Source organism: Zootoca vivipara, chromosome 17 (assembly GCF_963506605.1).
Source record: "Zootoca vivipara chromosome 17, rZooViv1.1, whole genome shotgun sequence".
Classification (NCBI taxonomy): domain Eukaryota; kingdom Metazoa; phylum Chordata; class Lepidosauria; order Squamata; family Lacertidae; genus Zootoca; species Zootoca vivipara.
Window position 1 is genome coordinate 7,882,767 of NC_083292.1, and position 27,413 is coordinate 7,910,179.

The following is a 27,413-nucleotide window of genomic DNA, read 5'->3' on the forward strand; positions in this document are numbered from 1 at the left end:
TTCATAAGAAGTGCTGATGGCCACTCACTTAGGTGGCTTTAAAAGAGGATCAGGCAACCTCATGGAGGGCAAGGAAATCAGTGGCTACTAGCCACAATGGCTATGGTCTACCTCTACAATTGGCGGGAATCACAAGTGGCTCCGCTTGCTGGGGGAATCTGGTTGGCTAATGTGAGAACAGAGTGTTGGGCCCTTGGCCTTGATCCATCAGGATTTTTTTTTTTTATGAAACACATGTTGTTGGCTATCCATTGTTAGTCATATTCTGAACAGACCTGTTGAAATTAATGAACATGACTAACTTGGGTCCATTAATTACAACTTGGTTGGTTTTGGATTTGGGTAAAAAATCAAATGTGCACTAAATTTTAGGCAGCTTGCATTTACAAAACAATTTATTACAATTTTGTCTTACAATCGAATGAGCTTTACGGATGTACAGGAAGGTGAGGAGATGTACATCAGTTTATATTAGCATCTCCGAGACTGTAGAATGAAGGCAAGGATAGAGTGTGAAAGGTTGGGCATTGCTGTGCAACTGCAATTACACCAGAATGCAATTGCTGTAGCTGCTTTGTGCAGTTGCAATTGCTGTAGGATGATCTCACCCGGAAAGTGCATACAGTAGCTTCCCTTTCTTCATGGGCTTTAGAAGGCGTTTCAAAACTCACATCTTTTCCATTGGGCTGGCTTGTCCGTGACTTTTCTTGCTGGAACGCCATTTTCTCTTCTGTGCTTTGTTTTATATTGTCTTTTTGTCCAGTGTTCTTCAACCTTGAATCTCCAGATGTTGTTGGATAGCAGATCCCATCACCCATGACTTTTGGCTAAGCTGGTTGGGGATTATTGTCATTACAGTCCAACAACATCTGTGAATGCAAGGTTGAAGAGCACTGTTTCAATTTTTTTGTATGCAGGAGGAAAGGAGAACTTTAGAAGCTATCTTATACTGAGCCAGACTATTCGCCCATCAAACATAATACTATCTATACTGACTGGTGGAAGCTCTTAAAGGCTTCAGACACTGTGTCCCCCCCCCCCCCCCGGTCCTCATTGGAGGTGTGAAGCATTGACCCAAAGATCTTTTGTGTGCAAAGAAGCACTAAATGGGTCATCCCCTTACTGTTTGTGATAGCCTTTCAAACTACTCTTTTTAGAAAGCTATTGGATTCTGCCACTACGTTTTCCCCCTGAAATTAGGAGGAGTCAAGTGGTGTGGTGTGAGGATTTCATTATATCTCTTCCCCGCCCATAGGTCATAATTCAAGCAGTGGTGGGTGGCGCTGTGGTCTAAACCACTGAGCTTCTTGGGCTTGTCAATCAGAAGACTGGCGGTTCAAATCCCCGCTACGGGGTTAGCTCCCGTTGCTCTGTTCCAGCTCCTGCCAACTTAGCAGTTTGAAAGCCTACCAGCACAAGTAGATAAATAGGCACTGGTGCGGTGGGAAGGTAAACGGCATTTCCATGCGCTCTGGTTTCCATCACGGTGTTCTGTTGCACCAGAAGCTGACACATGACCTGGAAAGCTGTCTGTGGACAAACACCAGCTCCCTTGGCCTGAAAAGTGAGTGCCACAATCCCATAGTTGCCTTTGACTAGACTTAACCGTGCTGATGTCCTTTACCTTAATTCAAGCAGTGGTTCTAAACACTTAGATTAGATTTTATAAGTGATCTCAAACCTTGGAAAGGCAGTGCAGAAACATTTTAAAGTAAATAACATGGACACCTATTCTTATGCACTTTGTAGCAACGGAAGTGGTGTTTGGTCTAATGAAGGCTGCGTGCGTGATGAAGGGGATGCCAACTATTCGGTCTGTTTGTGTAACCATCTCACAAACTTTGCCATTTTGATGCAAGTTGTACCACTCAAGGTAAGGATTTTCTTTTTCCCTTGTGCAATTTATATGGAACATTGCATGTGTGTGTGTGTGTGTGTGTGTGTTTTCCTTCTCTATTTTGCTATTGAATCTTTTGTTTACATTGTATGGCTCTTATTGAAATTTGGCTGGCCCTTCCACAGCCCCAAGTTCAAGGTCTGTTTGCAGGGATGGAAAGGCGGAATACATGTAAAATAAATGAATTAAGGAGAAAAAAATAAAACAAACAAACAATAAAACAAACAAACAAATTGTGGCACTTTAAACGACTAATAAATGTGTTGTGACATAATAGATAGTCTTTGCTGTTTTGCAGGAAGAGACTGACCCCCCCCCCCCCCCCGGAAATAAATAAATAAATAAATATAAAAGAATATACAGAATACTTTCTCCCAAGGTTCAGTTTATCTAAGAAAAATAATGTTAGGCTGCTGCCACATGAACACATTACTGAGAGATAATAGGCATACATTGTGTTTGCGACTTTTTGAATGCTTTTTGAATGCTTTTTTTGAATGCGGAAAGGAACCTAACTTGAATGAAGAAAGCTAGCACACCAGGGTGAAGGCTCTATTTAACCTTGATGCTCAATATGCTAGTTTGCTACAAACAGAGAGCTTGTTTTTTACTCAGGGGATGATTCAAAACTGCAATTCCCAGTCTACCATCTGAGTTGGTCCAGTTCATAATTCTACCTCCTCCTCCTGCTTAATGTGACATGAATTTTCGCAGTGGAGATGTGATTCTTCCCATGTTGGCAGTAGGCTTGACCTAATCTCATGAGGTTGATGCCAAGTGGCATTGTTAGATGTGAAGACCTCTGGTTCAACAAGGAAAATAATTGGCCACACCGGATCTAAGGGTTAGTAGGTTATGCAAGAACCCGAGATGCAATATTTCAACATTGTGCAATCCAAACAACTGGGAATCTAACTCCCAGTGTTGCTTGCCAAAGACCTTGAAGCTGATTGGACTCATTAAGGAGGATGACAGTTACAATTAACAGGGAAAGCTGCAAGCGTGAGTAGAAAGTCCCCACCCCCGACCATAAAATACTGGTTTTGCATTTGACTTTCTCGCTTTCTTGCTGTGTGTGTTTCTCTCCACAGACAGTTCCAAGGCCTGTTTAGGGAAGCTTTTAATGTTTGATGGATTTCTGTATTTTAGTGTTTTGTTGGAAGTCGCCCAGAGTGGCTGGGGGAACCCGGCCAGATGGGCGGGGTATAAATAATAAATTATTATTATTATAATATTATTATTCCCCATCTCTGATTTAGAAGATCGGTAAAGGTGCTTCCTCAGTGGCTAGAACATATTGCTGAAGTGAGTGGTGGCTGGCCTAGTAGACACATCTACCAGTCACTGGGGCAAAGGATATCAGGATTCTGCTGTGTGTATATTGGTAGAAAGCACCTGAAATCCCAGCTAGCAGACCAGTGTGTCAATCTAGAAGTCAGTTTGAGGTCACGAGGTTCCCAATTCAGGTCGCTGAGTGCACACACACACACACACACACACACACGTGTGTGTGTGTTGCCTGGAAGCTGGTCTGATGTGCTCCAAGAAGTGTACTCATAGCAAATCAAGCAGTGGTGCAATAAATATGCGCGTGACTTGTGAGCCCTGCACTCAGGAAAGCAGGAGTGGGGACATATGCATTTTTTTCTGCCAAGGCCAGTGGTAACTGGTGGGACGCAATGAGCAGAAGCCAACAGTAGGTGGTGCCAGAGCCAATGACAAGGCAGAGCCAACTAGTTCTAGCTTTGACACCATCCTCCTCCCTGCCATGCCCTCCAAGGGCAACTGGGACTAATGGGGAGGGAGCTGGCAGGCTGTGTCGCCCCCTGGACTGGTTGTAAATAAGTAAGTTGCTGCTGGCAAACAACAGCTTGAGCTTGGAGGGGCAATGCATAGTCCTAATGGCCCAGCCTCCACTTGCTTACTGGTCAAGGTGTTGAATGATTGTGTAAAAGTGTCATTATTGTTTCACTGTACCTTTAAGAGTCAGGAAAGATTTAATGACTGGGGCTCTGCAGCTGTGGAGCAGCTCTACAGGTGTTGCTGTGAAGCTGATGATGCAGGGTATATCAGGGGTGTTGTGTGTTGCCTCTGTGCTGGGCGTTTTCCCAGTGTGCTCTTGGTGGGTGGTTTGGTTGTGCGGGTATTTTGTGCAAGCCTAATTTAATTTTTGTAATTTTTCCTTTCTCCATTAAACCAAGCATTTGTTTAAACCTTGGTCTCTATGTGCAAGTTCCTCAACCAGTTTCTGCTGATGAAACTCGATTGCTTTTAACCCCAACATCTTGGTTATGGGCCCAGTGGTTGAGCGTGGAACTGCACATGTTAGTTTTTGGAGAAAGGTTTAGAAAGGTTTTTTCCTTCTTTTTGCTGCAACGGTTTTGTGGGCTGGTGGTTGAAAAGTTCCAGCATGGCAGACCGTGTTGCTGAGGCTGAGAAGGCTTTAACATTCCCGCAACTAATGGCCGAGAACTACAGTCTATGGTCCTTTCGCATGGAAGCACTTCTGACTTCCTGTGATGTGTGGAAGTACGTGACCGAGGACCCTCCTGCTCCTATGACCGATGCCTGGTCGAAAGGTGATGCTAAAGCAAGGGCATTAATTAACTTGTCTGTTAGTGATCAGCAAGTTGTGTATATAAGAAATAAGAAGACTGCCAAAGAAATGTGGGACAGTCTTACGGCAGTGCACATTAGAAAGGAGTCAGCGTCTGCTCTAACATTTTTTAAACGCCTGTACCAGACAAGGCTGCAGCCTGGAGGCGACCTGGCAGCACATTTAAGACGTCTGGAGGCGATACGCGGCGAACTAATTCAAAGAGACGTAGATATAACTGACATTCAATATGTGTTTATTATTCTTTGTTCTCTTGGTGAAGACTATGATGCCATAGCTAGTCAGATATCTGCTGTACCTCCAGCAAAATTAACTGTGGAAGGGGTAACAGCAAGATTGATGGGCGAGCTGGACAGAAGGGAGGCTTGTGGGATTAGCACTCCTATTTCTAAAAATAATGAGGAACGCCGTATGCAAGTCTGTGGTGATTCATCTGCTTTCAAAACTTCCAAGCATTGCTGGTTTTGTAAAAAGCAGGGGCACCTTGCGAGGGACTGCAGATTTAAAAAGCAAAATGCTTCAGAGTCCGTTCCAGTTCGTAAATCACAGACAGCAACCCAGCAGTCGGCAGCACATTGTAAAGATGGACGTGAGCCGCGAGCGTTCCATGTTCGTGAATTAGGTCGTAAAGTAATTAAAGATGACACGTGGAAATCGTTTGTAGTAGATTCCGGGGCGTCAATTCATCTTTGTAACGACCGAAGTCTGTTTGTTTCTTTCGAAGAGGAAATTGGCACCATTCATCTGGCCAACTCCGACGTTCTACAGTCGCTTGGCAGAGGTACTGTGAAACTTGACTCCTTGAACATCACAATAGCAAATTGTACTTACTGCCCATCAGTGGACAATTTATTATCAGTAAGTTGCTTTGCACGCCAAGGAGTTACTGTGTGCTTCACAAAATCACTATGTGAGTTCTACAAAGGGGGAAAGCGTGTATTGTATGCCAGAGAGTCTGAAGGTTTATATAGACTATATTTTAAAAAGCATTCACAGCCACCTGTGAACTGTAGAGTAACCCAGCCAAGTCAGGGGCTGAGAAATGTAAAGCCTCACTCCGGATGTATTCATGAGGCGCATAGACTTTTGGGACATTTAAATTTCACAGATGTGATAAAGACAGAGAAGATTGTTGATGGACTAAACTTAAAGCCATGTAAATACTATATGCAATGTGTATCTTGTTGTAAGAATAAGATAAGAGTTGCAAGAAAGGGTAAATGCTCAGGCAGGAAAGTAACAGAGCCATTTGAACGCGTGCATTGTGATTTAGTAGGGCCACTCCCTCCTTCCTTAGGAAATTCAAAATATTGGCTTACTCTTATTGATCAATACAGCAGATATTGTTTTGTTTACACCATTGCTGAAAAGTCACAAGCACTTGAGAAGTACAAGATTTTTTGCAACTGGGTAAAAACCCACTTTAACAAACCTATAAAGCATTTGTTTTCTGACAGGGGGGGAGAATTTGTTTCTGAGGAATTTTCACATTTCCTGGAAGCGCAGGGGACTGTTCACGAGTTGTCCTGCCCTAGAAGTCCTTGGCAGAATGGGATTGTAGAAGTAGTGCAGCGTGAATTGCAGGCAGGTGTTAAAACTTACTTGCATGATGCTAATTTGGGGAAAGAATATTGGGCGGAATCTCTTCATGCCTATCTTTTTGTTAAAAACAGATCCTATCATTCTAGTTTAAATGTTACACCCTATGAAATGTTGTTTAAAAAACGCCCTAATTTAAAATACCTGCGAATTTGGGGTTCAGACGTTATTATTCACTACCCTGCTAGACACAAGTTGGATGAACGTAGTGTTCAAGGAAAGTTCATGGGCTACCAGCAGGGGGCGTACAGAGTTTATGTACCAGCAACTGGCAAATTTCATATTACCAGAAGCATGATTGAAACTGTAAATTGGAATAGAGTTGCTATTTTTCAAGATAGTGATGGTTTAGATAATGCTGATGAGGAGGAAGTAGAAGTAGAAGAGGAAGACGCTGGAGCAGGGGATACTAGTGAATCTGAAGACGAAAAGCCTGTTGTGTCTGGTGATTTGTTTGAAAATTTAAAGACACAGACACCTAAAGAAAGGTTAAGTTCTTCTGAGTTTTCTGAAAGTAAGAAAAGCCCACAAGAGTCTCAACAGTCTGATGATAGCAATTTACAGTCTGAAGCTAGAAGTCCAAATAGTTCTACTGATTCTGAAGGGCCTAGCTCTTCTTCAGGACTAAGACGTTCAGACAGAAAGAGACAGGAACCAAGACGGTTTTCAAAAGAGCAGTTATACACTGTGTATGCCAATAAAGTAGTTTTTGAGCCAAAATGCTACAACGATGTTCAAAAATTACCTTTGCATGAAGCTGTAAATTGGTACAAAGCTATGGATGATGAAATAGCTTCTTTAAAAGAGCATAACACTTGGTCTCTTGTACCACAAACCCCAGACATGAGAGTTATTGATTCAAAATGGGTTTATAAAGTGAAAATGAATGATAAAAACGAAGTTGTAAGGTACAAGGCTAGGTTAGTAGCCAGAGGTTTCCAGCAAATCCCAGGTGAAGACTATGATTTGTGTTACTCACCGAGCGTAAAATATGAATCTGTTAAGCTTTTGTTAAAAGATGCATCCCAGCGTGGACATTCTGTCTATCATGTAGATATAAAAACTGCCTATTTGTTTGCAGATTTAGAAGAACAAATTTTTATGCGTGTCCCTGATGGCGTAATCGCCACTAAAGGAGTAGTGTGCAAACTAAATAAATCTCTTTATGGTTTGCATCAGAGTGGTAAAAACTGGCATCAGACTTTAGTGAAGGAATTGCTGAATTTTGGCTTTACACAAGGCAAGGCAGATAACTGTGTATTTACAAAAGAAAATGGAAATTCTGTGACCAAATTATGTGTGTTTGTAGATGATTTACTAATTTCTACAAAAACTAAACATGAATATACACAGATAGTGTCACTGTTACAAGAAAAATTTGATGTGGTAGAATTAGGCAAAGCTAAAAACTATATATCCATGCAAATTGAAGAAGGCAAAAATGGTTCTTATCTGATTCATCAAAATGCAAAAATAGATGATCTTGTTGAAATGTTATGTTTAAAGAATGCAAATGGGAAAGAAACGCCTATGGTATGTGGTTTTACTTTTACAGATGGCAATAACACGTTCTCTGACAAAACTTTGTATCGCTCTGCCATAGGCAAGCTCAATTTTATTCAAAGAGTTTCAAGGCCAGATGTAACTTATGCTTTTCATTTTCTGGCAAAATTTGTAGAAAAACCCACTACCCAATGCTTCAAAGCTCTTAAGAGAGTGGTGATGTACCTCAAACACACAAAACGTTACAGATTGGAATTTACACCATCTATTGACAAAGGTTTTGAAATATATTGTGATGCATCTCATGCTGTAGAGCAAAATAATTACAAAGGTACATCTGGTATGGTTTATTTTTATAATGGGTGTCCTTTTGAATGGAAAGCACAGAATCAAAGGATTAATTGTCTTTCTTCAACTGAAAGTGAGTTATATGCCTGTACTCAGGCCATCCGTGATATAGAGTGGTATTTACAAATATTTGAAGACTTAAAGATGCCAGTATCACTCCCAGTAAAAGTTTATCTCGATTCCCAGAGTGGACTTGCTATCCTGTGCTCAGAAACCAACACACAGCGCACTAGAGTGTTGAGATTACGTTTACAATTTGTAAAGAATTTGATTGCTGACAAAACAATTGTTTTTGAATATGTCCCCGGTGACAGACAAGTTGCAGACATCTTTACTAAAGCACTTCCAAAAGTTGCGCATGAAAGACATGTACAAAGTTTGTCTCTGTTTCACAATAATGAACTGCAGGGGATATGTTGAATGATTGTGTAAAAGTGTCATTATTGTTTCACTGTACCTTTAAGAGTCAGGAAAGATTTAATGACTGGGGCTCTGCAGCTGTGGAGCAGCTCTACAGGTGTTGCTGTGAAGCTGATGATGCAGGGTATATCAGGGGTGTTGTGTGTTGCCTCTGTGCTGGGCGTTTTCCCAGTGTGCTCTTGGTGGGTGGTTTGGTTGTGCGGGTATTTTGTGCAAGCCTAATTTAATTTTTGTAATTTTTCCTTTCTCCATTAAACCAAGCATTTGTTTAAGCCTCGGTCTCTATGTGCAAGTTCCTCAACCAGTTTCTGCTGATGAAACTCGATTGCTTCTAATCCTAACACAAGGGCCATTTTTAGCCCTCTCTTGGGATTGATGGGCATGGCTGAAACCTATGGCTGCAATTTACCTGTTTTTAATATTGAATTTAAATGGTTGCAACCTGCCGTGGGACCTGATAGTGAAGGACAGGTAATAAATTGAATAATAATAATAATAAAGGGTCAGAGCAAAAAGTTGGCATGGCCACCCCTTCTCCCCCCCCCCCAGCTCTCTGTCCCCAAGAGCAATCTACCCAGGGAAGAAGAGATTGCTCTTGCAAGAGATCTGAACTGATTGCTTGCGGAAGGCTTTGCATGGCTCCTCCCAGTGGTGGGTCTTGGGGTCTCAAATTTCAGTGGCATTGTGGGCAAAGCCAATGTGTCTCTCTCTCTCCCCCCCCCCCGGCGGCCTCTCACACTCCATTCTAAATAATAGTTTTGGCGCCCCCTTTGGCTCCCTTGAGGCTCTGCAGCTGAACTGGTTGCACTCCCCTGAATCTGCCTCTGCTCCTCCTTCCATAATTCCAGCCATTTTGGCTTCCCCTCCCTCCTGCGCTCCTCCTGGGCTTCTCTGCACCTGCGTGAAATTAGGCTGAGGGCCACATGATATTAGGAGAGGAGGGCCTTATGCATTCAAGCTGCCTGTCCCTACACTAACCACAACCACACACACACACACACTGCCTCATAACAAGCTCAGCCTCGCTTTGCCCCTCTTCCCTCCATGCCTCACTCAAGGCATGCTCAGCCACATAGGCAAGAAGCCACAGAGAGAAAACCACTCAGGATCCTGTGACGGATTTGTGAGTCGGTTAACCACAGTTTTCAACTCCAGCCAGATTGAAGATGTTAATACTTGAGATACTTTTTTTGTGTGTGCCTGAGGAACGTAAGGAATGGAAAACTCAAAACAGGGTGAGCATTTCTTCATTGCTATCTTGTTTTTACAGACTCTCTCCTGTCTTTGGCCCAGAACTCCAGATTAAACTGCCCAGTTACTCAACATTTCTTTCTTTCTTCAACATTTCTTTCTTTCTTTCCAAGAAATTTTCCTAAAGGGTTTGAGCTTGTCTACCAGTGAATTGGAGCCGAAGAGATCTATTTACTTCTCACACCTTACTATTCACTATTTACCCTTACTTCTCAAAAAGGTCAGTTGGGGGGGGGCACTGCTATAACAGTGTGACTAATAAATATAGAAAAATATTTATTCCTCATTCAGCACATGGGCTAATTTATTTGTTAAAAGAATAGTAATCTTTTTACATTGCTGCCTGCCAGGATTCACTATCTGCAGAGAAATATAAAAATGCCCAACTTCTCCATCAAGAGAACATAGAGTCATGCTCCATGTGATGTCTATCATGTAGTGCAGCCTTGATTGCAAGCCTCCCCCCCCCCCAATTGCCAGCATATGGGCCTCAATCAGGATTGAGACTATAATAGAGACCTAAGGTTAAACACTCCTTACCGCTTATGCTAGAGTTCTGATCCCATTCAGGACTCCTGTGCTAGCACCTTGTGAAAGAAAACACATGTTTCAAGAACGACACAGTCAACATGTGCAGACAATGATAAACTAGACAGTCCAAGGCTCTGACTTGGCATAAGACAGCTTCCTGTGTTTCAAAACATAGAGAGGCATCTTGTACCAGGCTCAGGCAACATGTCTATCTAGACCAGTATTGTCTGTCTGGCAGCGGTTTTCTGGCAGGGGCATTTCACATCAAGTGATAACTGTTGTTGTTTTTTTAAAAACAACAACAACTGGAAATTCTGAAGATTGCACATGAGATCTTCTGCATGCATGCAAATCACGTGCTCTGCCACTGAGCCATGGGTCATGAAGTGAGGATTCCCTCATTGGGGATTGTGTGCCTGACTTTCCAAACCTCCCACTCCACCCACTGCAAGAGCCAGTTCCTGGAGTTCAGCCTGAGTCCTCTCCTCTGCCGCTTCTCTGCCGTGGCTTCTGGCAGAGACACTAAGCCAGGGGTAGGTAACCTCAGGCCCAATTGCCTTCTCAATCCGGCCCGCGGACGGTCCGGGAATCAGCCTGTTTTTACATGAGTAGAATGTGTGCTTTTATTTAAAATGCATCTCTGGGTTATTTGTGGGGCATAGGAATTCATTCATTTTTTTCCTTCAAAATATAGTCCGGGCCCACTGCTTGGTTTGAAAAAGGTTGCTGACCCCTGCACTAAGCAAACCTCCTCCTCAGGCCCCTCCTCCTCTATTTAAAGGCAGCATGACCAGCCACACTGGTTGCCTTGAGGCTTGTCAGCCTCTCTGGAGAGCTTCAGGACCTCAGGAAGTATCTGCATCAACCCTGTTGCCTATGCAACAGCACAAAGCCATGGGACAATAGAAGCATCCACAATAAGAACACATAGAAACAATGTCAAAACATTGTTAAAAAATCATATCCAATACATAAAGGTAAAGGGACCCCTGACAGTTAAGTCCAGTCGCGACCGACTCTACGGTTGCGGTGCTCATCTCGCTTTACTGACCGAGGGAGCCGGCGTACAGCTTCTGGGTCATTTGTCCAGCATAACTAAGCCACTTCTGGTGAACCAGAGCAGCGCACGGAAATGCCATTTACCTTCCCGCTCGAGTGGTACCTATTTATCGACTTGCACTTTGACGTGCTTTCGAACTGCTAGGTTGGCAGGAGCAGGGACCGAACAATGGGAGCTCGGATTCGAACCGCCGACCTTCCGTTTGGCAAGCCCTGGGCTCAGTGGTTTAGACCACAGCACCACCCGCGTGGAATAAAAGGCTTGTTGCAGAAGGAAGGTCTTCAATAGGCAATGGAAAGGCAATAGAGGTGGCACCTGCCTAATTTATTTATTGCGTTTTTGCCCCAACATTCGCCCCATCCTCACTGACTCCCCACAACACCCCTGGGAGGTAGGTTAGGCCGAGAGGCTGTCACCCAGTGAGGTTACCCAGTGAGGTTCATGGATTTGAACTCTGGCCTCCCAAGTCCTACTAGCCACAATGCCAAGAGGGAGGTCCGAAGGGTACCCAAATTATTACATCATACGGAGGGCGTCTCCTAATGAGATGGTATCTGTGGGGTGCACTCTCCTGCAGAAGCCAATCTTTTATCTATTCTGATCTCGAGTTGTACAAAGCTTTGCACATCAGCACCAGAACCTTGAACGTAGCTTGGGAGCTAGCTAACACCCAGTATTTCGGTGCAAGGGGCAGCTCTGGGAGATCAGCTGAACGAGAAAGCCACAAGAGGGAGCCACAAGAGCGCCCTGAGAGCTCTAGAGCCCCTGAGCTCAAAATAGGACACGTGGTCTTGAATTGTGTATGGAACACCCAAGTCCCCCTAGCTTTTGCACCTGCGGTCAGAACATTTTCAGCACTTTCCCACAATTGCAAGTCTTAAAGAATGCCTGTTATAAAATAAAATAACATCCCCATGTCCCTGTGCCAGATACCAGATTCTACAGATAGTACATAGAATTCGGTACATGCAGAACTGGAGAGGGCAAAGTGTTCTGACAGTAAATCAAAGGAACATTAACAACTCAGTGCAATTAATTTTGTTTTATAAAAATAAACCCTAGCCTTAACGTTTTTATATATATAAAAAGAACAGTGGTTTCCTGCTGCTTTCAGAGCTTCCCCGCCTTCTAAATAAGGCAAAACCCAAGTTAAAGTACACATCCCAACTTTAACAGCTCAGTCACTTAACGTAATAGGTGTTAAAAGCCTTGAAAGCTGTGTAGTAAATTGTTGGCCATGGTGCACGTCCCCCCCTCTCCGCCCCACAGAGCTTTGCCTGAATTAATAGCTTTGAGGCTATCTTGAAAGATGAGGGGTAAATTCCCTAAATAGTGTGAGGGTTTGTGCATGCCTTGTGGTTTTTAATTGTTTATTTAAAGGTCCATCAGCTGGTGTTAGCTGTAGAAAATTGGCTCTGGGGTGGTGATGTCAGAAATGACTGCGTCTGTCTGCAGGTGCCCGCTTTCCAGCAATGTACTTCCAAGTCCTGGGCTGACTTTGGCCACCCCAGTCTGGATCTTTCTGGGGGAGAAGGAGTAATAAGAGGACTTCCTGTTCCCGGCCGAGCCTTGCTTTTAAGCAACAAGGTCTTGCTGAACTCTGACATGTTCCTGTGCTCTCAGTTGTTCTTCACTTTCCACCTCCCCACCTTCATCTTGTACTTTGTACTTGCTCCTCAGTCCTGGCTTCAGGCGTATTTCCTGACACTGCCTCCTTGTAGGGCTGAATTTGACAGCATCCCAAAGCAACCTGGGTGTCAAGGGCACCCCCCCCCCCAGCCAAAGGAATGCACACAGCAGATAGTTAACTCTTCAAAGCTGACACAGCTGGTTCTACAGCTCCAAATACCCATGCACACCAGTCTAGCATCTAGGCAGTTATTCCCAGGTCTGTGTTCTATGGCACAGTTGCAGCAACAAGGGGGCTACTCACCCTCCACCAGCTGTCCCTTGATGGTCTGTGTGCATGCAGCTGGAGACTATGCCTGCGTGGAAACTGTCTCTGCTCTTCCCGCCTCAATTCTCTCCTAGTTCTGGGAGACAGAGGTGCAGGAGAGGGAGGGGAGGCACCTATCCCTTCACTTGCTTGCCCTGCCTCTTCCTTGATCTCTGAAGTCTCCCCTACCCATGACTCTGGCCTCCTGGCTGGTACAGAAGAGTTTGGATTTGGATTTGATGTCCCACTTTATCACTACCCGAAGGAGTCTCAAAGCGGCTAACAATCTCCTTTCCCTTCCTCCCCCACAACAAACACTCTGTGAGGTGAGTGGGGCTGAGAGACTTCAGAGAAGTGTGACTAGCCCAAGGTCACCCAGCAGCTGCATGTGGAGGAGCGGGGAAGTGAACCCGGTTCCCCAGATTACAAGTCTACCGCTCTTAACCACTACACCACACTGGCTCTACAGTTCCCCACAAATCATTGGCACCCTCTTCTGAGTCAGACTCTGGCCCCATTCTTCCAGTGCACACTCATCAGAGTCCTGCCAATCCATGACACTGGGCCCATTTGGAGGGATCCAGGCTTTACCCAGATTGGATAGAGACAGCCCCGGGTCACTTTGGTTTGGACCAAATGGAGTGATACAAGGCTGTCAGGTGGTGCGATGTCAGGTAGGAAGATGGAGAGGAAGGCAGGTGCAGTGCATAGCTGTCAACCCCCGGATTTGAAGATAAGGAATCCTATGGGGCTGCCAACTCCCGGATATGAAAGTAAGGGCGCTGAATAAGGGAATTTCCTGCGAAAAAAGGGAAAGTTGACAGCACTGGTGGGGTGAGGAAGCCACACCCTGCAGAATTGAACCCTCCTGCTCACTGTGTGGTCAAGAGAGGGGGAGGAGATGCAATATTTCCTCCCTCCCCTACACTACCCCCTCCCATCCGTGTTCAGTGGGGGACTACCTCCTGGTTTGCCCTGGGGTTCTGACTTGTTCCAGGTTCCTGGCTACAGCCTGGCCCCATTGCTCCTGGCTCACCTCAAACTATTGGTTGTGGCCCAACCCCATCACATGGCGATGTGCATAGTATACGGGGTAGATGCTCAGCCCAGGAAATGGTTTCCAGTGCCAGCTTTCAGCAAGTGAATCAAATTAAGAAAGAGGCAAGCCTCTTGTCTTGTGAGCATCTTCTCCCTGCCCCACCTCCCACAACTCAAACCGGGACGAACTGTTTTGGCTCTTATCTTCAGAAAAGGTTGCCCTTGGTGAAACCCCAAACTGGGTGAAATATTCCCAGCCTTAACAGGTCTATCAAGTTTTTGAAGCATGCTAAAAAGGTATGGTGAGTCGATTAGTAGGCATTCCATTGGCAGCAGTGCAGCACAAAGGCTTGTCTCACAGCAATTCTGCCCAGCAATGGGAAATGTGCTGGATTTACAAACAGGTCTTGCCCAGATGGTAATGGCAGCCAAAAGGCAATGGTCTCTTTTCCCCCCTGGCAGATCTCTGTCAAGCCAGTCGCCAAGTAGAGAGGGGAGAGCGGGCTTCCTTGGTCAGGGACGTGCTGTTCTCATAGCTGTCAAACGGTTTATGCCTAAGCTGTTGGCCCAGCAGGGAAACTTTCACCTGAAGAAGGCATGTCAATGGCCTTTTTCTTTGGTATGTTGTTACAAGTGCCACCAGAACAGCTGGTGATCACATCCTTGAGCACATCAAAAGGGAACCTGCTTTTAAGGAACAGTGACTTGGGCTCTGGAGGGGCTCTGCTATCGACCTGTTTCTCTGTGGGTTTTTATTTTATTTTAAAAAATACTCTTTTGTAATGATTTCTTTTAAGATGACACAAATGTGAAAACTTTATAATAGCCCTTTTCAATCCAGAACTATTGCATTTAGATAAATTATGTGGGCTGAGATTCAACGCGGCACATCCCATTTCTCCACCTGACATGAAACGAGAAGGTTCCCTTCTCAAACCCTCCCTTACCTGGGTCATGTGGTGGCACCCACAAAATGGTGGCTTGTGGAGCTCTTGTTAACAAATAGAAAGCCGGAGAGCCTCTGTGTGTTCTTCCCTTGGGAGATATGCATAAAGGGACAGATTTGCCCATTTTTCTAAACTGTTGCTTGTATACAGTGGTACCTTGGTTCTCAAACGCCTTGGTACTCAAACAACTTGGAACCCAAACACTGCAAACCCAGAAGAAAGTGTTCCAGTTTGCGAAATTTTTTTGGAAGCCGAACATGCTATGTTTTGAGTGTTACTCTTAGGTCTGTCTGTTTTTGCTATTTATTTTGAGTTTTTGTGGCTCTTTTGTTGGTTCGTTTGTGTGACTGTGTGGAACCCAGTTCAGCTACTGATTGATTGTGTGACTGCAGTACATGGTTTGTTGCCTTCATTTTATGGATCAGTGGTCTCGTTGGATGGTAAAGTTCATGTTAAATTACTTTGTTAGGGATTGTTTTTAAAAGTCTGTAATGGATTAATCCATTTTGCATTACAGTGGTACCTCGCAAGACGAATGCCCTGCAAGACGAATTTTTCACAAGACGAATGTGTTTTGCAATTTGATGGTGACTCGCAAGACGAATTCGTTTTGTGAAAAATTCGTCTTGCGAATCGCGGTTTCCCATAGGAATGCATTGAAATTTAATTAATGCGTTCCTATGGGCAAAAAAAGAAATTTCAATGAATTCCTATGGGAAACTGCGATTCGCAAGATGAATTTTTCAGAAAACGAATTGACTCGTGGAAGGAATTAAATTCGTCTTGCGAGGCACCACTGTACTTTCTATGGAAAAGTGCGCCTTGGTTTTGGAATGCTTTGGTTTTAGAACGGACTTCCAGAATGGATTAAGTTTGGGAACCAAGGTACCACTGTACTGCTTAGACTTCACTGTCATGATGATTAAGCCCATCTGTGGGAAGAAATGCTGGTTGTCCCGGGAACAGCGTCTGGGTGTTGGTTCACGAGTTGATGTGGCTTCTACCAAATACACAAGTGACTATTGTATAAAGAAAAAACTTCTTCCGTAATTTATTTGTTTGCTTGTTTATATTCCTTATTGTGGAGCAGTTGCCCTTGGTGATACATTTTTGTGTGACTTTGCATTGTTCTGAGTAGTGCTGGGCGATATCTGATTTTCAACATTATTATACATCACCAGCTAAGCATCGCAAGATACCAATATACTATGGTGCCTGAAATAAGATTGGCAACGCAGAGGCATTGGCTGGCTTCACGGTTTTTGCCACATCATGATTTCTGCCGGCAACTGCTATTGCGATTCGCTGCCCCCTGTGCAGGAGGCAGAAGAGAGCTGAGCTGGCAGAGTTAACAGGGGCTGAAGCATTGGATGGCTTCACGGTTTCCCCCACATTGTGTTTTTTGCATAGCACACACACATCATGATTCACGATATATTGCCAGGTCAAAAATTATGAAACTGGTATCATGATATGGACTTCAAAAAGGTTTCAAATGATATATCACCCTAGTTCTGAGTTGTGATTGAACGCATGAAGTGGGAGTTTTTAGGGGTGGTGGTTTTTTTTTTTTTGCTGTGGTGTAAACCACTGGGCCTTGGGCTTGCCGTTTGGAAGGTTGGCAGTTCGAATCCCTGTGACGGGCTGAGCTCCTGTTGTTCGGTCCCAGCTCCTGCCAACCTAGCAGTTCGAAAGCACGTAAAAGTGCAAGTAGATAAATAGGTACCGCTCCCGCGGGAAAGTAAACAGCGTTTCCGTGCGCTGCTCTGGTTTTGCCAGAAGCAGCTTAGTCATGCTGGCCACATGACCCAGAAAAACTGTCTGCAGACAAACCTCAGCTCCCTCTGCCAGTAAAACAAGATGAGCGCCGCAACCCCAGAGTCGTCTGTGACTGGACTTAATGGTCAGGGGTCCCTTTACCTTGCTTTGTTTTGAAAAAAATAGATACTGAAGCACTTTTTATGGTCTTTGGAATTGTGATGGGAGTTGCTGTCAAAGGGGGAGGAGTCAGTTTCCTGGCCCAAACCATTGCATGCACCTATAGCAGCACTTGGGATCCTGGCATCTATTTGTGCATGGTCTCCACGTTTTTCAGGATAGCTGGGCTTTGGTTCTTACGCTGAGACCAGATCTATGAATTTCAGTTTCTGTTGGTTTCAGATTTTTCCAATCTTAGATTCAGTTTTCTTCATTGCTACATTGGTTTGCAATTTTTAAAAGTCCTCATGAAAATTCACCAATAGTTTGGTGCAAATATCTCCTTATATACGCATTTCTGTTTTTTACCTAATAGTCACATTTTGGCAATGCAATTTCCCCTAATTTAATGCATTTGTGTATGTTACTTTCACTAACATTAAGATGTATGCATCTTGATGCACGTTTTAAACTAGCATACAGATTTTTGAACACACTACAGTACTTACTTGCAGAACTGCATTGCAAAATTCGGAATAGTGCAAATTTTGAAGAACCGTTCTTTCAGTTCACATATTTGTTTGGGACAATGTGAATTAGGAATCCATCTGTCAAAAATGGGCCATACGGGTGGGTGAGCCTGTTCTCCATTCATTCCTCATGCAGAAAAAGGTTCCCTCCCTCTCTGATTTAGTCTTTCCCTCAGGCTTACAATCTTAATATTGGTGTTTGTAAACTTCACTGAGAGTCTTTATTTGGCTGAAGAGTGAGATTAAAACAAGCTTTAAACAAACAGATTTCCATTGTCTCTGACCATGCTGATCTATGGTACTCTTGGCTGGAGGGTTCTACTTAACAGATCATGCAGTAATCATGCGGGAATGTAACTCACTTCCACACTGATTTGATTAGGCAGAGTACAGAACCCATGGCAATGACCTATTGGGATTCTTTCCATCTGTATGTTTAGAGAAGCCCCACCTACACATTCTAGTAGTACGTTGACTCACCAGCCCTTTATTGTTCTTTCCGTGCTTTGCACAGACCTAAGAATAAACTAGAATGTTTCAGAGCTGGCGGCTGAGCAGTTCGGCAAAGTTCCCAGCTCAACCTGCAGGGAAAAACAAATAGCTCAGACAGAAGAGACAGGAGTTATATAGAGACAGGAGTTATACAATGTCATCTGGGACCTTTTTGGTTTCTCCAAGTCATCTGATCCCATTGGACTTAAGACTGCAGTACATCTCCCAGCCATCAGCCAAGCTGTGCTATGGAGCAGTAGAAATCAGGCTAGCAATTCCTTCATGACTATTGTGGCACAGGATGCAAAGTGTCTTGGCCCCACTACTAGAATATCCAGTTTCAGACCACACAGACCTCATTTCCTGTTTCCTCACTTCCTGTTTCAATTTGTGGGCAGGGCCATGACACAAAGATGGGGAGTCGATCACCTTCACAACTCTGTGTAGCAGAGCATGTACCATGGCACTATTAAGACAGTTAACAAGCATTGTCAATTGAAAACCAGAAGCATTTGCCACACTGCATCAGAACTGGGACCCCTTGGTGATCACCAGCCTGAAGAACTCATTGAGAACACCAGGTGTATTGTGGTGGTCCTGTGCTTCCTGGTCCTGTTAGCCAGTGTGGTGTAGTGGTTAGAGTGTCAGACTAAGACTGAGGAGATGGAGGTTCAAATCCCCACTCAGCTGCAAAGCTCGTGGACTCAAAGTCTCAGTCTAGTCTATCTCACAGTCCTGTCCAAAAACTGGACATTTTTTATCCACTCCAAAGTTCTGGGTAGGTGACAATATATTCCAGTAAAAAGATTCAAAACTGAGAGTTAAAATGGAACATATGGAAGATCTCAGCATCTTCTTAGCATATTGGCCGGCTCAGCAAGTAGTAGGGTTCATTGGAGCTCATCGTTTTATTTTTGGAAAGCATAACAATGTTGGAAGAATTTACAGCCATGTGGCACTCAGATCCTGTGCTGGCATTGGTCCTGCTAGCCAAGTGATAAATTGGCATCAAACGAGGCTGAAATTATTTGCATCTTTATCACTTGGCTGTGATGCCCCTATCACACCCTGCATGCCTAAGGGAATGGGCTCGCTTGGAATGAATTCATCATGCTTGCTAAAAGGAGAAGAATCACAGCAATGATAGGGGATGAGCAGCAATTAAACAAGTAGTAAAGAGTTGCCCTCAGATGATCAACAAAGTGGCATGTTTTCCCTGCCCTGCATGCCGGCCAATTTCTTCCCTTTTTCAACACCTTAATTGGAGTTATGCAGATGTAATCACAAGAAGAATGAGCAGTTCTGTTTCAAAAATGAAAGTGCCCTTTGCAATGAGTTCTGACACTCATGAATACAGTTTTGTTTCTGTTCTTTATCATTTTCCTCACCCTTTTCATTTGCCCTCACTTTCTCCTGCCTCATCTGCTGTCACTGCCATTTACAATGCCACCCTGTGCTGACTTACTTAGGGGGCGGGTTCCACTGAGCAGAGGAAGATTTACTGCTCAGTGAACACAGCCAGGATTGAACTGTCAATCTGACTGATTGCAATTATTCCAAGTATTCCAAGTATTCTTTTGCTGATGATGTCACACTGCCCCATCTGAAATTATGATGTGTACATCCATGAACATCAGAAAAGTTATCACAGCCAGTCAGATTTAATGGCAAAGGAGGTTACAGGCAAAAAAAGGGGAATACTATGGCCATGAGAAGCAGCAACAGACAGGGCTCAATTCAAATAGTATCAAAAACAAAACAAGTACTTTCTTAGGGTAAATCTTTAGTAAATGGAGTACTTTCTTTAGAATGGAGCATGAAAGACTGTGTGCGTGTGCCAAATTCTGGTGTTGCACAGGGCACCACTGAAATTTGAGCTCCCAAAATCTGCCACTGACTTCAGTCTGGCATTGAACTACGTAGGTCTGGGCTAAACATTTCTGTGAACTGCCTGGAGATTTTGTGATGAAGGGCAGTATATAAATAAAAGAAAGAAAATAAAAAATAAAATAAATTTCAGCCCAGTGGAATCCCAGAGGTTTCGAGGAGGTTTGGGCAGAGGTAAAACCATCCTTAAAGTCAGGGCTTAGCTACACTTACATTTCCTCTGTGATTTCAAGGCATGGCTCATGTTTTAAAGCTCCATGTCTGAGCACTCTTTTTTTGCTTTCCCTGCAAAACTCACTCTTTAATGCTGACTCAGAGCAAATGGCAATCCGTAGAAAACACAAATAGCTGTTTGCTCCGATTCAGCTTTAAAGAACAGGTTCTCATGGGGAAAGCTCCAGGGAGAGAACAGGTGTCATGAACACACCAGCTCCAAGTGTAATCTCGCAGCTGGCTGCAGAATGCAGTCAGGAACAGGGAGGCTGGGCTTTCATGCTGGCACAGGAGAGGACGCAGCTGCCAGTGTCGACTCCCCCTGACCTTGGGCGGCCGGCTGATAAGGGAGGAATGGAGAGCAGGCTGGAAAACAGCCAAAGCTCCCCGGAAGCCCAGACAGACGTGGAAAACCACAGAGACAGCTTTTCGGAACAGGAAGGGGCTGCAGCTGACCAAATAAGTCCGAGGCATAGAAGAAGAAGAGTTTGGATTTGATATCCCGCTTTATCACTACCCAAAGGAGTCTTAAAGTGGCTAACATTCTCCTTTCCCTCCCCACCCCCACAACACACACTCTGTGAGGGGAGTGGGGCTGAGAGACTTCAGAGGAGCGGAGACACGAACCCGGTTCCCCAGATTACGAGTCTACCGCTCTTAACCATTACACCACACTGGCGTATAGGAAGGCTGCTAGACAGGAAGCAAAATAAGAAACGTAAAGGTCGAAGGTTCAGTCTCTTCTGTCGACACAGGAAGAACTCCTCAGAAGGGTCAACTGAGTGATGGGTGGTGGAGGCTTGCTAGAGCCGTCCAGAGATAATTGCTTGTTTTTGGTTTTTGGTTTGCAATAAATTCTCCTTTTTAATTATGTACACTTACTGTAAGTGTACACAGTAAGTGTACATACTGTGTTATCAAGCTGGGAACCTGGACTCCTAACAACAGGGCAAAAGGTAAGTGTGGTTAAGCTCTCAGGGAAGAGGAGACAGACATTGAAGGAGCAGAGAGATTATTTAGCTTAAAATTATAAAGTGATCCAGGAATCCTGCTCCTTCTCCTTCCCCAAAAAAGAAAGAAAAAAGCTAGGAAGTACTGCTGCTGCCACACACTTCCAAATCTTGCAAGGCTATTCTCCAGCCAAGAAATATGCACAAATTGCATCAAAATAGAATTAAAAATATTAAGAGAAAGTGATTTGCGAAATGGTGTACGTTAGGCAAAATTAAAAACAAACATGTACAGTCGTACATGGAAGTCGAACAGGTTCTGTTCTGGAAGTCCGTTCGACTGCCGAATATGTTCAAAAACCAAAGTGCAGCATCTAATTGGCTTCAGGAAGCTCCTGCAGCCAATCGGAAGCCGCAGAAGCCCTGTCGGACGTTCGGCTTCCAAAAATAGTTTGCAAACCGGAACAGTCACTTCTGGGTTTGCGACGTTTGGGAGCCAAAATGTTCGGGAACTAAGCTGTTCGACTTCCAAGGTACGACTGTATAGTGGGAGAAATCTGCTGTAACATTCTGGTGCACGTTCATTCTCAAAACAGTATTTGCAAACTGATGTTGAAATGTGAAGAACAGAACCTTTGAGAGGAAAAATGAGAAACCGAGAGAAGCTGAAATTAACAGATTTGCCCATCGCCGCCAGTACAGTGGTACCTCGGGTTAAGAACTTAATTCGTTCCGGAGGTCTGTTCTTAACTTGAAACTGTTCTTAACCTGAAGCACCACTTTAGCTAATGGGGCCTCCTGCTACCGCCGCACAATTTCTGTTCTCACCCTGAAGCAAAGTTTCTATTCTATTTCTACCCAGGTACTATTTCTGGGTTAGCGGAGTCTGTAACCTGAAGCATCTGTAACCCGAGGTACCACTGTAAACCTCTTGACTTTGTCTTAATGTGTGCAGATCTCTGCTCTCAAGGGGGTGGGGGATGGAGAGACAGGGAAAGGAAAGGAAAGGAAAGGAAAGGAAAGGAAAGGAAAGGAGGAGTGTGGGCAGATGCAGTTGCACATGCTTGAAAGCTTGGTTACAGTTGGGGAATGAAGATTATGAGGATAAGCAGGGAAAAACTGGGTTTTGAGGAAGGTTTTTGTAGGAAAGAAGACTAAAGTGGGATCATGTACAGAAATGCCAAATTGTCTGACATAAATGCTACAAGTCCTACAGGGTAGGTCTTGCTCCACCTTTGCTGGCTTGCCCCCTGCTGCCTTGAGAAAGCCGCTTCTTACTCCTTTCTTTGCAGCTCAGCGGGAGATCCCTTTCAAGCCCAAAGGTTTACAAGTCTCTCCAACTCTTCCTTTTGTTCAGACTCTCAAGGTGCACTCCTAGCTTGGCTCTGCAGCGAAGCAGGGTAGTCTGAGCTGGATGTGCCCAAAACTGACAAGGCCACTGGTGGAAAGAAAGAAAAGGCCACTCAACCTGTCACCTCTTTAACCTGGCTTTTAACACCTCAGCTGTTCGGTTTTTAGTGCCTACCTTATTTTTTATGGTTGAAATATGGTGGAAATGGTTATTAATACTGTTTTTTAATGCTGTAACCCACCCTTGGGCCTTAGGGTGAAGGGCAGGTAGCAAGCAAGCAAGCAAGCAAACAAACAAACAAACAAACACCTAAATAACAGCAGCAGCAACAACAACAATCTGATAAGTTAAGACCTCTCCTCCAGACATCCTTTTAGCTGTGATTCCTGCATTGCAGGAGCTTGGCTAAATGACTCTTGGGTTCCCTTTCAACTCTGAGAGCCTATGATGGCATGATTCTGACAAAACTCTCAGCTTCCTTCTAAATATTGCCTCCACTGTAAATAGGACCTCTCAGTTCCCCCCATGTCATGGTCTCTCGTCTCCCTTCATATGCCTCTCTACCCACTCCCTTTTCTGTACAGCAATTGACTTGCAACCTGTTTGCTGGGAAGTCATTTCCCATTCAAATGACAGATTATTCAACTGCCCTGTACAATACTTTTTGGAGCAGACTTTTGCATAAACAGTTGATCTCATGAGTATTAATAACATCAAGAAACGTTAAACAAAGCAGAGACAAATCCTCTTATTATGCAGCTGTAATAGATGCACAGACCACAGTGCATTGCAAAGAGGTGTTTTAAAAGGAGGTGAATGTATATGGATATATTTGCAGTGGTTGGTTGCCAGAGTTTCTGCTTTGGTCACTTGCACTTCTGAGAAATCACTTAGGCTAATTACTGCAAAAACAAGGTTACATTCCCCAAGAGAATAACTTCCCAGTGTTTCCCTCTCCTCTTTGCCCTTCTGGGAAGAAAACAATACCCCCTTTTCCTGTTCACTAGCAGTGATTTTGGGTATTTCCAAACTTCTGCTATTTTGGGGTGGAATTCAATCACAAACTGGCAAATTCAGGTTGCGCGTTTAATATTGATTTGGAGCTCTTGTGCAGCAAACTCCCTTTCCAAACATACTTTTTTTTGTTACAAGGAAAGCTCCGTAAGCAGATCACTGTGAAGCAACTTTCATTTCCAACCTTGCAAATAAAAATAACAATAATAATTTTCATGTGGAGCTTTTTTTTAAAGGGGGCAGGCTAATGGTAGGTTAGTGTTTAAATTTATATTCAGCTCAATGCCAAAGTAGGCTTTTAGAGTAGGTTATAGTAGAAATGGGTTGGAACAAAGTTGAAGGAATCTTGTGTGCAAGTGGAGGCCCATCCATAGCTCCCTGCCAGTTAGAGTTACCAATACCATGTGAAATGGTCTGGTATAATATAGCTTCCCACTTTAGCCTCTACTGGAGGTTGACATTCTGTCAACTCACCATATCAATTTTGATTGGGCTATTCTGTGGCGCTGGGGATTAAACCACAGAGCCTAGGGCTTGCCTATCAGAAGGTTGGCGGTTTGAATCCCCATGATGGGGTGAGCTCCTGTTGTTTGGTCCCTGCTCCTGCCAACCTACCAGTTCGAAAGCATGTCAAAGTGCAAGTAGATAAATAGGTACCGCTACAGCGGGAAGGTAAACAGTGTTTACGTGCGCTGCTCTGGTTCACCAGAAACAGCTTAGTCATGCTGGCCACATGGCCTGGAAGCTGTATGCCAGCCCCCTCGGCCAGTAAAGCAAGATGAGCGCCGCAACCCCAGAGTCATCCGCAACTGGACCTAATGTTCAGGGGTCCCTTTACCTTTACCTATTCTGTTGCACCCCCTCCCAATTCAGATATATGAAAATATTGCCTGCTCTTAAATTATTTTGGATAGTATGCCTCTTTCCAGTCAAGAGGCATGAGCAGGTATCAGAGACCAGGCTGAGGAGTACTGCTCTGATGAGGAATGGTGGGGGCCTCCCCTTCCCCCTGCTCCTGACCAGGATCCTGAAGCTGCCCAGGAGCAGTGGATCAGTATAGATTTGGAACAGTGGTTTGCAGAGGGGCATAGTTCTGAAGACAAAAGTTGGGAAGAACTGGGGGGTGAACAGTAAAGTGAAGAAGAACTGGAAGAGGGAAAGATAGTAGAGTGTCTCTCAATGGAAAGTGTCCAGCCTATCAGTCCAGGGTCACGTAGAGCAGATAAAGTGGCTATACAAAAAGCACAGTGGTTGCAAGATAAGGTTGCAAGGCGAGGAAGTGATGAGGGTGATGAGGATGACTCGGGGGAGGGGGAGGGGGTGTAGACATTAATTGGGAGCACCATTGCTTTGAGAATGGACTCTTTGTTCTTTGGCTGTGATCATGAAAATCTCTTTAAATGGTAAAGGACTATTTTGCTTTGTCCTGCTTATCCACGGGCAAAGGGAGGGAGGAAGCCGCATTCCCAGAGCCTGACACCAGGACAGTAACTTATGAAAAAAAACAGAAGGGGTACACTTGCACAAGAGTGGGTCATTCTTGCCCTTACACATTCTAAAGGTAAAGTGTTTAGGATATAATTGTGGGATTATGCATCTGAGACGTCTCAAGTCTTCAGATAGGTGTGGTTGCAAAAAGTGTGCAGCCTTCTTGAATGCTCAAGCACAGGTTCAAGGTAAGCGCATCACCTCCTCTTGGCCCTCTGCATGCAGGTGAGCAGGGCTTGATCCTGCGAGATGCTGCCCTCTTTGCTTTACCCAAGGCTCTAGAAACTTACTTTGGGGGGCAGAAAAGGAGGTGAGATTGGTGTTGAGGTGTGTGTATGCTCCCCGGGCTCCAGTTGTGGGCGTGGGGGTGGCAGAAGGAAAGAGAAAAGGGGTAGTAGAAATAGAAGGAAGGAAGGAAGGAAGGAAGGAAGGAAGGAAGGAAGGAAGGAAAAGGAAAGTGATAAAGAGAGATTGAGTGTCAGAAAGAGAAAAGGTGGGAAGAGAAAGGAGTGGCAGAAAGACAGAGAGAAGGGGGTGGCAGAAAGAGAAAGGACTCGGCTACAGAGCTGAAGTTGCAACAATGATATTTTCAATTGTGAGGTTTACAACTTTTTTCTGCAGAGTGTATTCAGAGCTATATGTGTGTGTGTGTGTGTGTGTGTGTGTGTGTGTGTGTGTGTGTGTGTAGATCTAGCTAGAGAGAAAGAAATGGGTAGAAGAAAGAGGGGGGGAGAGAAGGGGGGCAGCCATTTTTGACTGCCCCTGCTCACCACCAGCTTGCGGTTTCCTGACAGAGGAAACCTTGGCATCTTCTGGGCCACTGTGGAAAAGAGAATTCTAGACTTAGACAGGCCTTTTGCCTGATGCAGCATAACAGTCTCATGTTTAGCAAGAGAAATGATTCTGTTTTCTGCCCTGAAAGTCACCTATGCCTGCACTCTCCATAGTTGAGGGAAAGCCCTTTATTGGAGAAATCCAGGCTGCCATCTCAGTTTGTGAAGATTCATGGCTGGCGCCTTCTAACAGCTTTTTATACCCAGCTTGCCCCTTGATGGCATCCCTTCTCTCTCTCTCTCTCTCTCTCTCTCTCTCTCTCTCTCTCTCTCTCTCTCTCTAGCTATTCTAATTCTCTTGCTCTGCCGAGCTTTGACTTCCCTCCCTCCCCTCCCTCGGTTTTCTTTCCCACTCTTATCTCGAAGTTCCTTTTAGTCCATCTACTTAAAACCAGTTCGTAGGATTTATTTCAGTCCTGCAAGTGTCTTTAAACTTCTACAGTTCTTCTCCATATAGTCCACAAATTTACTCCATTCCTTTTGGAACCTTGTCTCTCCCTGGTTTCGGATCCCGCAGGTCAACTTTGCTAACTCTGCATAGTCAATCATTTTCGTCTGCCACTCCTCATGGTTTGATGGATTTCTGTATTTTAATGTTTGATGGATCTCTGTATTTTAGAATTTCTGTTTTGTTGGAAGCCGCCCAGAGTGGCTGGGGGAACCCGGCCAGATGGGCGGGGTATAAATAATAAATTATTATTATTATTATTATTATGGCATCCCTACTCAAAGCTTTTTCGCACCAGGTGCTTCTTCATCATCATTTATTATGGTCAAAGACCAGCTCGAAAAGCGCTACTGGGACAGCTTTCACAAGAATAAAATATACATTTAAAGCAGTGTACAACAACAGTTTAAAGATTAAAATCTAAGATAAGCGCTTATACACATAGAGACCTAACAATTTGGGCTACCATACAGATTGGCCCTGACACCCTGGAGGCCAACTTCGACTGTTTTCAGGCCCGGCTCTAGGGGTAGTCTTGGTGGCGCAGGGCCAGCAGGGGGGGCGCTGTGCGCTGTGCCTGCCTACCCACCAGGGCGGGGGCGCCAGAGTGATCTCCGCGCCAGGGCGCCAGGGCGCCCGACCTGCTTGAGACGGCCCTGACTGTTTTCCTAGCAAACTACCAGTAATTTGTTTCAGCGGGTGGTCTGCACCTGCAAATCTGTGTGCAGTATCTGGCGACCATCCAGGTCATCTTGTGGTCTTTGCCTAAGAGGAAAAATTTAGTTTAGGCTTATCCAGAAGGTCAGCAAGCCTCACCAGCTGGGGGGTCAATGGTATCTCTGCATACCTCGTCATGAAAGGGACATCTAAAAACTAAATGTTCGGGGTCTCCTGTTTCCCCTAATGGGCAGGCGCAAAGTCTCTGAGCATATGGGACTTTTCCAAATGCTCCTTCCAAAATTGGTGAGGGCAAGGCCGAGTTCTGGCTAGAGTAAAGGGCCCTCCTTATGTTTCTTGATACGAGAAAATAGAGGTATGCTGCCGGAGCTGCAACATACATCTCGTTTCACCAGGTGCTTAAAGATAAGGAGAAGAGCCTGCTAATTAATTATGTGACACAAACTTTTGGAGAATTTAAGTACC

At 44.5% G+C, this 27,413-nt stretch overlaps 1 protein-coding gene across 2 annotated transcripts in view; it reads left to right on the plus strand.

The window, feature by feature from the left end:
* ADGRD1 (adhesion G protein-coupled receptor D1) overlaps positions 1-27,413 on the plus strand; it is a 259,370-nt gene that overhangs the window by 123,126 nt on the left and 108,831 nt on the right. For both annotated transcript variants that reach the window (XM_035097840.2, XM_035097838.2), the window contains one exon: positions 1,750-1,873. In XM_035097840.2, the coding sequence (XP_034953731.2) occupies positions 1,750-1,873 (124 nt within the window). The remainder of the gene's footprint in view (positions 1-1,749; positions 1,874-27,413) is intronic.